General features: G+C 40.9%; 1 protein-coding gene across 2 annotated transcripts in view; it reads left to right on the top strand.

Annotated features, from left to right (window-relative positions):
• Positions 1 to 1,110: 1,110 nt before the first annotated feature.
• Positions 1,111 to 18,702, top strand: part of CREBBP (CREB binding protein) — a 34,092-nt gene continuing 16,500 nt past the window's right edge. For both annotated transcript variants that reach the window (XM_072417608.1, XM_072417606.1), the window contains exons 1-2: positions 1,111 to 2,136; positions 15,471 to 16,162. In XM_072417608.1, coding sequence (XP_072273709.1) covers positions 2,049 to 2,136; positions 15,471 to 16,162 — 780 coding nt within the window. In that variant the 5' untranslated portion in view covers positions 1,111 to 2,048. The remainder of the gene's footprint in view (positions 2,137 to 15,470; positions 16,163 to 18,702) is intronic.

Genomic DNA, 18,702 nt, shown 5'->3' with positions numbered 1-18,702 from the left:
GGAGTATTTTTCTTTCAGGTCAGAAAAGTAAGTGAGACATGAACTGTGGAGGGATTTGAAGGCAAAGCACAGGAGCTTACATTTGATTCCAAGGTGAAATGGAAGCCAATGAAGAGAACTACAAAGAGATGCAGCAGAAGAGGAGCAGTTGGCAGGATGGATGAGTCTGGCTGCAGCGTTCATAATAGATTGTAGAGGAGAGAGTCAGGTTAGTGGAGTACCAGGAGGAGTACAGTAGTCCAGACGAGAAATGATTGCAGCATGTACAAGGAGTTTGGTGGTCTCTGGGGACAGGTAGGGCGGAATTTGGAGATGTTGCACAGGTGAAAGTGACAGGACCTGGAAATGTTCTGGATATGGGGGGTAAATGACAGGGCAGAATCATAGGTGACGCCAAGACAACGTGCCTGAGGGGAGGGCCGAATAACAGTGTTATAACTGTTAGGAATATGTCAGGGGGAGATTTGGTATTTGAGGGGGGATGATAATGAGTTCTGTTTTTATCCAGGTTGAGTTTCTGGAATTGGTTAGACATCCATGAGTAGTAATGAAATACATATATATGTGTGTGTGTGTGTGTGTGTATATATATATATATATATATATATATATATATATATGTGTGTGTATTATACTTTTTGTGGTCGGTGCACCTGTGTATAGGGATTGTGTATGATGACTTCCATCTTTGTAGCTGTATTCTATCAGATTTGTACACCTGCATTGTATATTATTATAGGATACACATTGCTCCTGTGTACACACAGCCCAGCAGTACAGCGGCTCCCATCACCTTCCACAGGAGGATTCCTCCGCTACATCTCCCACCTTTTAGCCAGAGCCCCTGGGCGTGGCCAAACCCTACGTCAGCGGGCGCGGCCATCCATCCATGGGCGTGTCCTACCACTCCCTACAGGCGTGCCCCCCCCCCCCCCCCGACCAGCAGGCTACGTGCGCTTCCCCTCCACCCGCTCCTTTCAGCTTCATTCTGCACAGCCTGTACGTGTGACCACCCCCCTCCTCTCCCGTGCGTGCTGTGCGTACTGCGTGGCTCCGCCCCTCCTCCCGCCGTCGTAGGAGAGAGGAGGAAAAAAAAAAAAAAACTTTTTTTTTTAATTGAGGAATCAACAGCCGCCATCTTGTCGCGGCTCGGTCAGCGCCGGAGATCTCCGGGGTCCAGCCGAGGAAGAGAGAGACGGGCTGCCGGCATTCGAAAGGCAGGGGGGGGCGGCTCGCTCTCCCCGCCACCCCCGGAGGAGGCTGCTGTTTGTTCTGTAATCCCCGGGCCCCCCGTGTGGCAGTTCATTGTTTTCCCTCCCCTCCCGGAGGAGGAGGAAGCGGCCGCACGGTTGCGTGGGCGGGCGGAGAAGGAACCGGCAGCGACGGAACGGAGGGGGGCTGGGATCGAGGCCTGACGCAACCTCCATCTCCCCCGGGGCCTACCTTCGCCTGACACCCCGCACTTATTTTAGGGGGGCTGTTACCCCAAATTTCCCCCGGTGACTTTCACACGTCACGGCGACTCGGGCCCATTTTTGGGGGTGACGTTACTTTTGGGGTGACCCGGCTAGTAGATTTTGGGGGTGACAGTGCTGAGGAATATTGGGGGTGCTGTGATTAGAGGAGGGGCAGAATTTGGGGTGCACCGATCACCTGGCGGGGCTAGGGGGTTATTAGTGATTAGGGGGGTATTAGTGATTCCTCCATTAGAGGGGCAGATTTGGGGTGTGTGAGCCCCCCGTGCACTGATTGTTGCCTGGCTGACAGATCGGGGGCGCTGCAGGTGACCAGAGCCCGGGTCGCATACCGGTGAGGGGGGGTGCAGAGTTTTAGGGATCCGGTTAGTGTGTAGGCTCGGGGGGCTCGGCCCGCGGGTCCCCCTCCTCCAGGCATGCCGGACTCGGGGGGCCTCTGAGCTCTTGTCAGGTAGTACCGGGAGGTGGTGGCAGGGCCGGGGCTTCTCTCCTCCCCTCCTTACACTCTCGCTGCTCCTCCTCCGGGGAGGGAGCCTCGTCTGTCTTCGGTGACCGATCAGAAAAGGGGAGAAGATGGCCGAGAACCTGCTGGACGGGCCGCCAAACCGGAAGAGACCCAAACTCAGCTCGCCTGGCTTCTCTGCCAGCGCGGACAGCACAGGTAGGCCGGGAGGCGGGAGGGCCCCGAGATATAATGATGGAAGCTGTGTGTATGGCCGGCATCACCCGGAGGACACATGCCCAGCCATGCCAGGGGGGTACACAGGTCCCGCCATGCCAGGGGGGTACACAGGTCCCGCCATGCCAGGGGGGTACACATACCCAGCCTGCAATATTGCAAAGCAATGTCTGCATATTCCATAGAGAAACATGCATACAATCACAACACCAAACATTATTTCATTTCATTTATATTTCACTTTGTATTCATATTGAATGATGAAAGTGAAATATTGACTCGGGAAGTTATATTTGTATTATATGGCAATGGGACAATGTATAAAAGAACATAAATATATTAATTCATTCCACCACTATGTTTTGCTATGGGATCTTACATTCTGCTGACATAGTTTGACAAACGTGGACCGGCGGTTTTATAGGAATAGTTATACATGTGATATATAAAATTGTCATTTCCATGGACGGCTAGATGAATGTACAGGGCTGTGTAATATGTTGGCACTATATAAATCCTGTTTAATAATGTGTAGCCTGTATCATGGCTCATACAAGTGACAGCAGAAGTCTTGTTCTGGTCCGATCCATAATTCTGTCTGATGCACTATTCAGTATCAATGCATTGGTTTTATGACTAAAAATTCTCCTCCCCTGGATGCAATGATCTGTAAGTGTTAATTTATTATAGATATTTGCAGCGTGTTGCAGAACATCATGTTCTTAATGTTGGTTAGATCACGTATCAATCATAGTTCTGATGCCCAATTTCATATTCACTCACAGCATTACATTTCTGACTTCATATAGAATTCTACATCATAGTATTAAAATTTTTATTGATAATAAACAGCATTTTTATAGCACCAACATATCATTCAGTGCTGTACAAGTAAATAGGGATGCGATATATCAATGTTTTTTCTATATTGCGGCCATTTCAAATAATAGGTCATGTCATGTAGCACAAAGCGGACTTTGCTTTTTTATGATGCAGCCACCCAACCCCCCACATAAATGTTAAATATCTGCACATTAGCAGTGTATAAACCAGGAATTTTTTTTAAGCCGGGTGGGAAGAAATTGTAGGTGGGTGGCAGCCCCTGTATTGAACTCATCAGTAAGCACCCAAAAAGAGCCGCGTGCTTACTGAAAGGTGTCGGGTGGTGCGCCCGGCTAAAAGGGTTTGGGAAGAGCGGTGGTAATATTTTTAAACAGGATTTATATAGTGCCAACATATTTTGCAGCGCCGTACATATCTTACACCCTATTTTTTAGTCGATTTCTATAGGTGCCGGTGATATTGCCGGCCCCTTAGCGTAAGATCCCAGGAAAACTGAGGACCCCAAATGTTGCAGGAAGATGAATTTGAGATTCTCAGCTTCCCAGGGATTCTATTATCAGGTCTGTTAACTTGATTTGTACACTGGAAGGTGAGGTCTAAGGTCATAATCTTTTAATTTTATAATTTTAATAATTTTATAATCTTTTTCTCTTTTGTTATTGTGAGGCTGCAGCATAAACTGCCCCTGTATCTTTATGTAAAGATACACCTTAATATAAACTCATATATCCCTGTTATATAATAGAACATATAATAAATTCATATTACAAATATAATACTAGTGTAGCCCTATTACAAGTATTACTAATATAATCAAGTATAGATGTATTACACATATAACACAAATATAATACTAAAGTATACACGTATTACAAATATTAATAATATACCAAAGTATATATGTATTACAAATATTACTAATATAATACTAAAGTGTACACGTATTACAAATATTTATAATTTAATACTAAAGTATACACGTATTAAAAATATTACTAATATAATACTAAAGTATACATGTATTACAAATATTACTAATATAATACTAAAGTATACGCGTATTACAAATATTACTAATATAATACTAAAGTGTACACGTATTGGCACACATATTTCTATGATAGATTAACACACATCGCACACCAGCCATGTAGACATGTTACATTTGATTGCCCGGGGTGCCCAGTTTAGCATTGGGTGGTATATGTATGATTTTGTAAACATATTTGCCTTCGTTTACAACTAAATGGATGAATAGTTTAGAGGGGGTGTCACAAAGCAGCATGGAGAGTGACTACTCATAGTACAGAGAACTCGTGTATTAGTGATTTGTTCCACAATGTCCCAACCTTTTACACTTATTAGTCCTCGGTGTAGAAGTCCTATTCATGATTATATTGGATAATAGAAGTTTCTACGAAAGTAGCATTGCTATAGGGAAAGCTGCCATAGAGTTATCACTTAGTTTATTTTCCTGCAGTATTTACAGTTCATTCTTACCACAACCTGTTCATATCTGTGTAGTGCAAAGCTTTATTACACATTGCATAGTTTGCATAGTTAAATTGTAAGTGCAAAGCTCCATAATATTGTACTGTATGTATAACATGTTCGCTGTAAAAGCATGCTGCATGGTATTTGTGTGATGCCAATCATTTGTAAGTGCAGGTCAGCTTGATGTGATGTGTGTAATGTCATTGTGGTGGTGTGCGTGTTCATTAATAATATGTGTATGGAGAAGTATGCTTTGCACGCCTATATGTCAGTGATGTAAAATGTGAATAGATAAAAAAGTTGCACTGTAATGATGTAAGATGTGAGTTTGTTGCAGCCATGGTTGGCATTTTTCTGCTCCTACTGTATAGATATTTTGGGGTCATATAATGTAAATGTAAAACTTTATGGTCCATGCACTTATCACAATAACGTATAGGACAGTTGCACTGCTTTACATCGCCTGCGTTAATCTATCGATGCGCTCATATCGCTAGCTTCATTCACATCTTGCAAGTAATTTTAGTTAAGTTTTTAGTTCAAGATCTCCTTTTCTGATTTCCTGAAGTTCAAGTATTTCAAGCACTTATTCAAAGGAAAGTTAGAAACTTTTGTCGAGCTGATTTTTTGGTAGTCAAAAGTTCACATGACCAATATTAAAATCCCTTTAAAGAGTCCAATGTCTCATTTAATAAAAATGCTGGATTTGTGCTCATAAGTAATAATAGACCAGAGAAGCGTCCGCCGCTCCCGTAGTGTAAATAATAATCCCGTCGTAAGGTCAGATGTTCAGTGTTGGAATTGGGTATCCGTGCAGCAGCATCTTCCGTGTCCGACACACAGACACAAGGCTAGGAAAGTGGGAAACGTAGTGCTGCAGGAGTGCTGGCACTGACATCGGGATGCTGCACGTACCATCGCTAGGCATTGTTGAGCACGAGCACTGAAAGTGGTAGGGATGCAAATAGACAGTTTGGATGTGTGAAGGGAGCTCGGGAAGTGAAATGGCTGCTCAGGCAGGCTGGACAGTCACTTCACAAAGCCATGGAATAAGGGGAAACACAATGCAGGAGTACAAACAATAGCAAACGGTGCTTTGAATTTGGGCTGGAGTAGAAGAGTGAGCTATAAAGTGAGGCATTTGTTTACAGGGATAAGTGATTTATACAATAGATTTGGCCTTTAGCAACATGCAGTGTTTACTGGAAGAGCATTGTTTTGGGTTGTGAGGACAACACAAATGGGATTTGCCTATAGAAATGGGAATGTTGCTATGATATAGCTAAGGACTTTTCAAAAGAACGAACATATATAGGCATGCTTAGGGATTGAAAAAACTAACATTCGGTATATGCATAGCTATGTAATTGTCATTTTGTGATCTTAATAATGAACCATGCTGATATCAGGACAAAACATTTATAAGTTATGACTAGTATGGAAGATAAATGTGTAGCAAAAAGCACAAACGCATGCAGCGGCTGCACTTTAAATTAGATTTTTTTTTTTTTTACTACAGGTTCTGTTTTTGACATTTACATTGCATTTTCTTTTGCAAGCTGACCGTGCCAGGATTTTTAAGATTTTGTTGCCCCTGTTCACTATTATTGCCAGCAGCTGTAAAGTTGCTCTGTTAGTTTACATTTCTTAAGATGGACGGACACATATTTGCCTTCGTTTACAACCAAATGGATGAAAAGTTTAGAGGGGGGTGTAACAAAGCAGCATGGAGTGTGACTACCCTTAGTACAGAGAAGGTAATAGTAATTTGTTCTACAATGTCCCAACCTTTTACACTTGTTAGTCCTCGGTGTAGAAGTCCTATTCATGATTGTATGGGAGAATAGAAGTTTGCAAAGAAAGTAGCATTGCTATAGGGAAAGCTGTCATAGAGTTATTACTAGTTTATTTTCTAGCAGTATTTATTATTATTATTAAATATTATTATTATTATTAATAATATTAAACAGGATTTATATAGTGCCAACATACTACACAGTGCTGTACATTACAGTTCATTCCAGCCACAATCTGCTCATATCTGTGTAAATTTGCAGGTGGCCATAAAGCCGAGTTGAATATTATACTACTTTATTTCTCTTCACTATGGTAAATAATTATACCTGGTGTAGGTGTTTTTGTAAATTATATCTCCAAAACATAGGCAGAAAATCTTATAGAATGACCGAATATATTAAGCTAGGTTGCCGTCTCCAAGAACAAGTGAAAAGTTGCTGAGAGGCTTTATAAGTAGGCAGAAGTTTCTGAATTGTTTGCCCACTTTAAATGGTGATCTGTTAATTTCTACACTTATCACTTTCTGATTTATTTGGTTTTTACATCATCAAGTTATTCTGCTTCTGTTGGCTTGGACTAGACAATCAAATATCAGCCAGCACCATTGAGATGTTAACATGTCGAGCACAAATTTTAACAGCATGTTGTGCAAACCTGTGCAAATATATATATAGAGACCATACTACCGTGTGTTTTGTCTGCAATGATGAATTGGTTATATGAAGTATGATTTTGAGCACTTAGTTTATATTCAGTTTTGCCAACAGCTATGCAATATGTGAGCAATTTTATTTTTTATTTTACTAAATTGATATGGATACCTCATCCCTGCTGTGATTGGTAGCAAATGAGGAACAGTTTGGGGGTATTCATTGGAGCACATGTATGGATCCAATTGTTTCATGCACTAAATATTTCAAGATTTTGATCTGGTGGATAATTGGTTTCTGTAACGATTTCAGTCCTTTACTACCAATTTCTGTCAAACTGGCTGGGTGATTTTCTAGAGATTAAATTGTTCTGCTTATATTTATTCTGATGCAACTCATTTTGGGCCATACAAACCATCACAAAATGTAACCAGTACAGTAGTGGTTTTTCCATCAAGGTCAGCAGATACTTGTTGGTGAATTGGTTGATGCTTTTGCACATCTATCCATATCTGTCAGTTGATTAGATGAAAAATCGATCTGGGTATGGCAGTTAATGTTGTCCTTTCATTGCTTCCCGGCATTCACCAGCAATTTCTCTACAACACTTGGAACCAACGGCCTAGGCTATGTACACACGTGCAATGATTCTCTGCCGATATTCGGCTCAGAGCTGATATCTGGCATGTGTACAGCGCTCATTGTCCTAGTGACCGCCCTGGTGGATCCACGAATGGTGAACCATCGTAATAGAAGTAAAGCGGAGAGAGCACAGTGGGGTGCCGCTCTGTCGTTTTCCCCACTCCCCTCTCCATAGAGCAGAACAGCACTGTATGTATAACACTCAATCATGCATCGGGCAGTAATTTGTCCTTGGAAAGGATCATGAAAGATTCTTTCGAACAATTATTGTACGTGTGTACATAGCTTTACTCTTCAGCATGCTTTATGTAACCATTGTGTGAGTCTGTAATAATACTCTCTGCTTAATGTTTGGTTCACGTCGCAGGGAGCCACATGATTAGCAAGAACTTTGTTAATTGCAATATTGACCTACTAAAAAAAAAAAATCTGTGTAGCTTTAACCGTAGAGTTCTTTTTTGTGTGTATTACTTATATTTAATAGGCAATACTATAGACCACTGACTGTTGTGTATCAGGCTTATCGCTCTAGTAAGTAATAACCACATTTCCTGGTGTATCTGGCTTTGCTTTCAGTGCCATGCTTGATAATGGTCTGCCCGCCTCATGCAAGTTCCCTGTTTCAAACTGTCACTGAATCACAAGCCGTGATTTGTTTCTTTGTAGCTTTTAGTAGTTCATACCCGCAGAATCTGTAAAAACTGGGATGTGAATATATGCTCAGCTACTACAGGACAATTGAGCTGATGGGGGGACATATTCAGTTCTCCTGTCTGGTTGAATATTTGCACCAAATATCAGTTCTTATTGTCAGGTATGTAATTGTATACAAGTATTTATCTTGTGCTGACGGGGGAGATGGTGGCCCTGGGATCTCCTCAAGACATTTGGTGCTTATTTTTGGACATGGTGATTGGCTACAAAACCAGTGTCCTCCCCGGCCCCTTTTATCCGTGCGCACCACCCGGCTATGTTTGAAAAATTGGGGCACAATATAGAGGCTGCCACCCATCTACAATTTTTCCCCATCCAGCCTAAAACATTTTTGTATAGGTTGAACACTTATAACATTGTAAGAAAGCAAATACATCTCATAACTGGGCGCCTTCTCTGTGATTTTGTTGCTTAGTTTTATTATTAGACCTTGTGATCATTTATTATTTAATGTGATTAGTAACTGGTGTCTGATGCAATTTATTGTATTTTTACACTGAAGGTGTTTAGCAGAAACTGTCATTTGACTGGCAATAAGTTTCACTTTTGAATGGGGTCATTCAGCTGCTTGTAGATTTGAACTCTTGATTTTGGGTGGCTTGTGTTGACGGCCCATGTGTCTGCGCTGGGTTTTCAGACACTGCGAGGGTTACAATTTTGTATGGTCCATTGAGAAAAAGGATCGACTTTCAGCCGGCAGCTTTGTTCCCAGAACTGCACAGTGAACTTAACAGAGCTGGAGAATACACAGCCTAGTTCTGTGGAGGCTTTGCACTCACCGGCTGTGTTGTGGATTGTCCCTGTGCCACATGTCAGCCTCGCCTGCCTCTGTTCATAGGACGGCAAGGATCTGCCGGCAGAGATCCCACACTGAGACTGCGCTTGTTAGAGTTTATTGCAGAACTCTGCTATTTAAAATCTCAGAAGCATAAAATGTCAGCAGCCCCTTCCTCGTAGTCCACATACAGTGGAATGTGTAAGCCAGGCAAAGCCTCCATTTAATTGCACATATTTACAAAATGGCAAAGTAAACTATGTTCAGGCAATCTATGGTCCAGCTGCTGATTGGTGCTCAGCTTATTCATTGTGAATATAAAATAAAATTGTACCTTTTCATGAGCTTGATATGTTTCTGTATTGCAGCCCATTCGTTTCATTGAGCTGCCCAATACACAGAAGATCGAGCATGCTGTGCTTTTAAAAGCATAACGCAAAGCAGTGTATTCTACACAAACCGGAAAGGTGCATCTGGGGTGCTATTAGGAAATAATGGCAAAGCGGCGCACCAGTGCATGTGGTGTGCGTTGCTGAGATTAAATGCTTGCTTTATTGCAACAGTGCTGGTAGGAGCGAAACTTTAAAGGATTGATTGTGTAAACCTTGTTATATAGGGGCTGCCATCGCAGACTGTCCGAAAATGCCGGTACACATTGCATTAATGTATGCATTGCCTTAGGGCAGCCCCACTATTTCAGTGTAAGGAAGGCCCAGCATGCTGTTCTGTTGGAAAGCACAATGCACAGAAGTAAGATACGTAGGCTAAACCGCTGGTTTAGAACTTTACTAAATGGAGCTTTAAAAAAAAAAAAGTTTGTCCTTCATTTGAGTCAATAACTGAAAATATCGAATCAAGAGAGTCGCTGTGCCAGGAAGAGAGCTGCTTTTGTAGACTCTGCAATGGCGACCTTTGTGTTTGTAACTGGAAAAGATTTCCTTATGGCTGCCTAAAAAATTAGAAACTTCTTTATAACAGCTTATCTAAATCTGTGATACTCGCCATTCCCTCTCAGGGCGATCTTTTTTTTTTTTTTTTTTCTTTTCTTCCTAGATAGGATCTTTGGCTGACTTTGTTAGCCAGGCTGGTATGAATGGGTGGCCATATAGTAAATATTCCTGCTTCTGTTTGCCTAAAAGTACATTGTTTCATTTTAATCATCCCTGATTTCCATTTTTTTTGTTATTTAAATAAATGCTAATAATTACTTAATTAAATACTATAAGCAGAGTAGTTTAACCACTATCATGATTCTGCATAAATGTTTGAGTTGCACAGGAAGTGCATTGTTTAAAGCATGTCGGTGGGCTGGCGGACTTGTATTGTGAGGGAATAACCTGTAAAGTAAAACCTTTGTGCAGCACTGAAAAGCAGGAAGAGTGCTTGTGTATGTAATCAGCAGATACATATATCCAAATATACATCATCATGACAAACAATTTAACATCGGATCAGTATAAGGTTTGTGTCCAGTTGATACATTTAAATTGAAAATTTAAACCACTGTCCATTGCAACTTTAGCTTTGAAAAAAAAATGCATCAATTTCCTCTTCTCCAGGGCCAAATGTTGCAGTGTGGTTTCTTAGACTTCTGTGAAAGTAGTTTGCTTCACATAAGATGATTGACTTACCAATAAGGTTTGGTGACTTTCTTACACCCCAGGTTACCATTATCCCAAAGGAGTTGTCAACAGTAATCTAGTAGCATCACCCCAATAAATGTATTAAACACTCACTTAAAACTTTGTGTATTTGTACACAAATACACTGTAAAATTGGCAATTACTCATCTGATCATGAGCCCCTTATAGATTCCTTAAATCACATTTTGCTCTCTACTCCAACCCAATCTACTCCAAAAATGACCCAATACATTTTTTGTCTATACACGACTTGGAGATTCTCCAATGGATAAGGATCTGTCACTATGTTCTTCTAAGTTTTGTTCTTCCATGAATGACTGTAGAATTTGATTTGAAAATAACATACAATCTTCTAACGATAGCTATGTCATCTTCCTGTTCTTTCTATAGCAAATGATGCGGCCTGTAGAGATTTAGGTGGGTTGTAGTCATATGACATTGGGGGTTTGGACCTTTAAATCGTTCAATGCGTAAGAAGCAATGGCTACTTTGTTGTCATTATTGAGTGGCACCATCTCCATTCTCTTTATCCGCGATAGCACTGTGTTTGGGACGTTTTTGCATTTTTGATGCACAGCCATCACTTCAACCTTTGTAATTCTTGGATGGGGACCGATGGGGACCAAAAAAGCCAAATGTAACACCACTCTCGAGCAGTTAACACGTTCATTTACCATGGAAAATGTTTTTAAGCTGGGTGGGAAGAAATTATAGGTGGGTGGCAGACCCTGTATTGTGACCCAACTTTTCAGTAACTACCCAAAAACAGCCGTGTGGTTACTGAAAAGTGCCGGGTGGTGCGCCCAGCTAAAAGGAGCCGGGGAGATCACTGACTGATTTAAATTAAGTTGAATAATCCAATAACAAATGCCTGCAAAAATGTCATCTGGTTTCCAGGTTTTTGACTTATGGTTATTGTATGTTTGGCTTCAGAATTGTAAGATAAGAATTATTGAATAGACATCAGCCCATACATAGGTCCAAAGTATTTGATTCTAACTTTTTGTCTGGGCATTCAGGATTTCCTCCTGACATTGAGGAGAGTTCAGCAAGTGGAAATAGACATGTTTTGATTAAGAACTGGGGAAAGTTGTCTACTCATAGACCCAAATATAACTATTAAAGTTTTTGGATGTTTCTTCCATATTGGAATGTCATGTTTTAGCGACCACAAGAGCAAAGGCTTAGCATTGCCCTGTCCTGCCATTTTAAAAATCTGCTAAAAACCAGATTCACAAGATGCCTGCTACTTTCTTGTAGGCAGAAAAGCTTGTTTATCGCCATTCAGTTTCACTTTGTTGCTCTGACTTTTTGGGGTTGGTCCATGAAGAATGGTCTGCAGTGGAACCTTGAATCATCTACTTCTTTTACAACTCAGAAAAGCCAATGGTGAAATTGGTTTAAAACAGGTTAGTAGGTCCACTTTTTCATTGGAATTAACTAGAAGTTGTAACAGTGGAAGGAAAACCATGGGACTATAAGCTTTAGTAATTGGTGACCTGGCCAGACAGAATCAATCCATTTAGAGTTTTTGGATGGTGTAACTCTCAGCCTCTTGATCTTAATTTAGGGAACCTTTGAAATAACCTATTATTATTATTACTAAACAGGATTTATATAGCGCCAACATATTATGCAGAGCTGTACATTAAAACTTCCACGTATTCAGGGAACTCCTAACAGTAATATTATCCACATATCACATTGGTGGAATGGTCAATGGGAAGAATGTCACCCTTAAGCTGTGTACACACGTGCAATTTTTGTCGTTGGAAAGGATCTTTCTCGATCCTTTCCAACGACAAAGGACTACACGATGCATGAACAAGTGCTGTACATACAGCACGGTTCTGCTCTATGGAGAGGGGAGGGGGAGAGCGACGGTGCAGCACCCTGCTGCACGCTCTCCTCTTTCCCTTGCATTAGGATCGCTCGTCGTTCGTGAATCCACGGACGATGAACGACGCCGACTGTACAGACGCCAGATTCTCACCCGATATCTGGCAGATGCCGATTATCGGCAAGAAAAATCTGACGTGTGTACGCAGCTTTACAGATAGCCCAAGACATCATTGGTGTTACATATATTTGGAGCCACAAATTGCTCACCCAACAGGTGAACCTCAAAACGAATTTTACATTTATTTTCCCCAGGGTTACTCAAGTTGTAATTGCGCACAAACTTGATTTTTTTTACCAATATTTATTGGGCAGATGGAAGACCAGTCAGTCTTCACAAGGTGGGAGCAGAAATGATTGGTCTTTATTGTAGGAAATTTTCGTTATTACTGGATTCCAGCACTAATCTGAAAAATATTAAAATATGGGTACAAAGATTAGAGTAAAAATACACCCCAAAATTTCAAGAAGAACTTGGACTATATGCCCCATTTTCAATGACTGTGCTTTATCAAACTAATACTACATCCAGCACTGGCATATGAAGGTTGAGGGGTTGTCTAAAGCTTTGTAAATCGTTGGGAAGGATTTTAGGAAGAAACCTGAAACAAGTAGTAGTTTAAATTGGCCCACAGATTTACCTAAATGATTCCTTTTTTAATTAGATTTAACCAGGGAGAAAAAATTAAATATCGCTAAGAACTTTTCCCTCATTTTGTTGTAATGAAAAGTTGCCTTTACTTTTTTTTTTCCACACAAAAATAATGGGCAGCCATAAGTTCTTTTGTTTCTATGCGTGCGCTGCCAAGGAATATACAGCGAGAGAATTCTACATGAAATGATCTTGGCTTATCCCTGCTTCACCTTTTGTGAGTTTCCTGAGGTCATCTTGTCTGGTTCTTACAAAACCTGATGATTTAATGGCAGCTGAGGAAGTGAACAGATATACTATACTCGAATAACTTTTTGTGGTTAACTTGTAACTCCCGTGCTCCTTCCCTCCCCCAGGGGTGCAGAACTCCTGTGGAATGGACTGGGTTAAGTCTATTGTGTAATGGCATATCTGTGTATTGCATGCTGCACAGGAACATCATTGTATAGGAGACACCCTCTTTTGTTACAATTGGTATGTAAATGGACGTGTACATATTAGAATGCCTACAGGTCCTAAACAACTTCTGGTTTTAGTACAGTAAAAGACAACAGACCAGTGGGTTTTTCAGTTAAAGACCACTGCATGGTAATGGCAGTCCTAATTATTAGATATTGGACTGTTGGTTTCTATAGGCTGCAGATAACATGCAAAGATTTAATTTTACTTCTTAGTGTAAAGTAAACCTGCATATTGGAAAAACTGGCAATATCTGTATGCATGTCTTGGTGCTTTCTACTCCATATAAGTGTGCTTTTTTATTTTGTGTTTACAATGCAGCATCCCTTTTTTTGATTTAGTGCCTATTATGGTTCAGTTGCCTTTGTATTAAAGGGGAACTAAACTAAACCCATTACTCCCCTATCCCTGCTCCATCGCGGGGCTCTGGCATCTTTCTTCACTTCCCAAAGGTGATCTTCTAACATCTTGATTGCCCGTGCCAGGATGAAGAAACTCCTGCTTAGGTGCACAGAAGTTCATTTACTCCCGGCATGTGCAAGGGAAGCTGGGATTGCCCTGTTTTCCTGGTAACCATGCACATGTGCAGCTCGGCAAAATTTGACATCTGTGCAGCGATTAGACATGTAAGAACAGTTATTGCAGAAGTGACATCGTCTGTCCCTTACTGCAATAACCACCTGCTTAAATCTGCCAATAGTAAAAGTAAGACGGTTACATTTCAAGTTTGGGTCAACTCATTCTGTGTAGTGCACACTTTGCTATGATTTGACAATTGATCGTGCAGCTTCAGCTAACTGGTTGAAGCAATTCATTGTATTGCTGCAGACTCTTAAGAGATGAGGTCTAAATAAAGCTTCTCATGTTACAACCTGTACAATCGCCTTTGGATTTACCAAAATTGTTTAATCCATTCATTTTATATTTAGTCAGACCTTGTTTTATACTACATTTTAGTTTCTAGACCTAGAAAGATTGTGTGTGGGCAGTAAAAGTCCCACTGGTGCTATTGTAGTGCAGCTTGGACAACAGATTTCGGTGGCTTCTCTCTGAAATAGGTAGTTATTGGCATGCTGTTACTATAATGTTCTTTTGTGACCTATAAACGACCAAAGCTTTGGCACAATCTCCAGTGCTGATGTTGTATTCCTTTTTTTTGCTTTAGGCAGTGTAAATGTCCAGGCTTGTCTTCCCTATCTGCGATGTTTTCTCAGTGTTGGAAGAATAGTACTGCAAGCTTACCACACTCTTGTGGTTCTTAATGTCGGGTTTGGGGTTAGGATTAGGCATGTAGTACTTACAATCTCGTGTTATGATGAAAGGATATTGCATTTAGCACTAATCGCTTTAATATACACAACATTAGCCCTCAACCCTAGTATTAGTAACCACTGAGGCCTATTACATGTTACTGGGCTTCTGTCCACTCGGCAGAGGAGTCTTTGTCCAAACGGAGTTTGTTCTCAGCTTTCTTTTCCCTATCAAATAAAATCTCACCAACCTCTATCAATGTACTTACAGGGCGATTTTTTAATTGTTTATCAAAAGATGGGCTACTTAATAGATTTTTTTTTTAATGGGAACTTCCAAGTTCCCAATATTGTGCAGCGTGGGTTAGATGCAGATTACATTATAAACATTTATTTCACTTGGGTTAATGCAAGCCTTTCATTACTTAAAACTGTAACTTTTAGTAAATCAGCCTCATAGTATTCGCATGTTAACTTTTTGTTTTCTTACCTTTCCAGATATCTTCTTTGACTTGGAAAATGACCTTCCTGATGAGCTAATTCCCAATGGAGATTTGAACCTCTTGGGCACAGGTGGAGGGCTGGGACAAGATGCAGCTTCCCAAAACAAGCAGCTGTCCGATCTCCTTCGTGGAGGAAGTACAGGACTGGGCGCAGGCATGGGAAGAGGAGGAGGTTCGGGCAGCCCTGTGCAACAAAGCATGGGAGGCCAGGGTCAGCAAAACAGCCCAGGCCTCTGCAACCTCGGCGGCCTTAACAAGAGCCCGCTCAACCAGGGACTACCTGGCACGCCACCCTCTGGATTAAATAAACCAGCTACTGGCACGCCTGGTTCGTCTGTACCTACATCCCAGTCGCAAAAACAAGTCGGCATGGTGGCCGGCAGCCCGGCTGCCCCACAGGCCTCTGCAGGAATTTGCATCAACTCCAACTTTAACCAAGGCCACCAAGCACTGATGAATAACAATTCTGGGCATGCACTAATGAGCCAAGCCCAGCCTGCACAGGGACAAGTCCTCAATGGCTCTCTGGGATCCGGAAGCCGAGGTCGGGGAGCAGGCCTGCAGTATAATACTTCAACTTTACAGACCACCCCTGCCAGTGCCCTTGCTGAAACGTTGACACAAGGGGCGACGGCTATGCCACCCCATACAGGCATGACCACTGCCCAGACAGGACCCATGACAAAGGTATGTGCAGCCCAATTACTTTGTTCTTATAACATTAAACCGCATTTACCGTTTAAAGATGACAAAGAAATAAAGGTCTCCAATATCAAATGTATAGTATTTATTAATTTTTCAGTCACATCCTAATACCATAGTTTGGTTTTTCTTGCATATGTAATAAGATTTGTCAGAGTTCACCTGTTTTTGTCATCTAGCCAATTTGCTTCTCTGCTCCCTGCGGGTATTTGGCACTTGGGGTGGGTTGAAAACACGCTACCCTTGCTTCATATTTTGGTTCCTCCCGCTGGCTCATTCATTCTGTAGTAATGTACAGGCAAGCAAAATGAACCAAAGCTAGCTGCAGGGGAGCAGATATTATTCATACTCAAAGGGTCAAATACCTCTACTGGTCAGGGAGGCGTTTTAACATCGGGCCCACCTAAAAGATAAGCATTGCCACCTCTTTTACAGGATTTGCATTCAGCGTAAGTGACCCCTTACCGTTTTATTGGCTCGAGCCAGCAGAAATGTACTTGGTGCCCTTTTGTCATTTCTCATTAATATAAGGACCAGTGCCTCTATTAGTCATGGTTATGGGTAAAGCCTGGCAGATAGCGCCAATATTATCCCAATGGTTAAATTGCCTACTACAGCTACAGAAAGGGCCAAATTTCACAGTCTCATTGCTGTATTCTTGTGGGTTTTTTGTCTCGGTTACTAGAGCTGAGATTGCTTTGAAGTGGTTGCTTTGTGTGTTTTGCCATTTAGTAACTGTGATATGTTTTGTACTTCACTGGTGAAGTCTTTACTACTTCTTCTTTTTTTTTTTTTTTTTTTAATTTGAGTTTCGTTGTGTGTAGCATATTACCATTAGTGTTGTATTTGTGCAATCTGCCCCCTTTATACTCTTTGAATTTATTAAATGGCAATAGAGGTGCTAGCTTTATATCAAAGTAGGCATTCGTGCTGCAGAACAGAGCAGATGTATGGCAAAAGGTAAAAGATTTACTTGTACAAGCTTTTTATTATTTCTTCAAAGTACTTGTCTGGTTTTTGCTTTTTCACACAGTTCATTTTGATGCCCTGCAAGTGATCAGATAGAAAGTTCTATGTTTTAAATATACAAACTACAAGGTATTCTAGGGATGGAGACATAGGTGTTGTTTGTCAGGGTATTATAGGGATGGTTGTCAACTTTTAGGGCTGTTTTCTGGATCCTGTCCACCTTTCTTTGTAAGTCACGGACCTAAAACTAGCATGCAGCCAGGGATGTCAGAAGGCATATTTGTCCAGGTAGGCATTGACAACTCTTGAGTCTGTAGTTTTAAAATGGACCTGTGTGTGTGTGGCCGCACATGTTTGTGCAAATAAATTCCTGACAATATACAGTAACAGTAGGTTTGTCATTTAAAAAGCATCCCTTGATTCAGGTATATCTGATCCTGGGTCTGGAGAGCCTTTGGAAAATGTCATCACTTTGTAGCAAACGAATGAAATCATTTTCCTAGTCTCCTCTTGCCCTGCGATCACTCACTAAGGCTGCGGTTTATAACCAGAATAATTCTATGTACACCATTGTTTTTAGTCCATAATTAATAGTCAAGCAAGGAGTTTCTTTAGACACCAACATTTTGCAGCATGTTGATTATAGAATGCCAAGTACCTAGGTATAGGCAGAAGGTAGATATAAAGGGAGAACATTGGATTCTCAGAGATAAGCTTCAACTATTAAAAAAGACAGAACTTAGTCTGTGCCAGTGGATTCCATTTGTTTCACCTTCATATTCTATGAATGGCTCAGATTTAGGACAGGTTTTCTAGTTTTTATTATGCATGGTACATCTACTCCATAGGAAATCAATATTCAGGCATTTGCAATGCTTTCACCGGGATTCAAAATGTGCAAAAGTTTGCAAACATAGCAAAACTGAAAAAGGTAAAGGAGGTCTGAAAGGTCTTCAAGGAAGTAATGCTGTCATTTTTAACAAGCTGCTATTGGGCTTCAGCACTGTTTAAAGGTTGTTTAAAAGCCTGCTCACTGCTTATTTAACTTGATGGTCGGAAGTCATATTAGTTTTTCATTCCAATAGGGTAACCAAAGTTTTCTTTAAAAGTTTTAAGTGTTAAAACACTTAAAACTTTTAAAGAACACGTTTGTTTTTGGCTGCTTGGTTAAGAAAAAAAGGGTGAACTGATCTCTGTCTGACCTGTGTACCTACCCCCCATGTTACAGAATCATCATTAACCACCCTTGCTGCAGCATTGTTAATTGGGTTTTTTTTTTAAAAAAAAAACACATTCAGAATGTTACTGCCTTGAAGGTTTGTTGCTCCCAAATAAATTCTTCCAAAAACTATCAATTACTAAATCATTATGGAATACTTGAATGTGATTTTGGCATCAGGTTTATGTCCCGTTATATACTGTAGCGTTCTCATACTTATTCTTTTCCAGTTGCAATTTTGTCCTTGTGCATTAGCCAAAAGTCTGCTTGACAAGTTAGTAATGAAACAAAACTCGGCAGCATTGGACAATGTCACATTTTATTTATTTATTATCAC

The sequence above is a fragment of the Pyxicephalus adspersus genome, chromosome 7 (genome assembly GCF_032062135.1).
Source record: "Pyxicephalus adspersus chromosome 7, UCB_Pads_2.0, whole genome shotgun sequence".
In the NCBI taxonomy this organism is placed as follows: Eukaryota; Metazoa; Chordata; class Amphibia; order Anura; family Pyxicephalidae; genus Pyxicephalus; species Pyxicephalus adspersus.
Note: the sequence above shows the minus strand (reverse complement) of the source record. Positions and strands in the feature narration are given on the sequence as shown.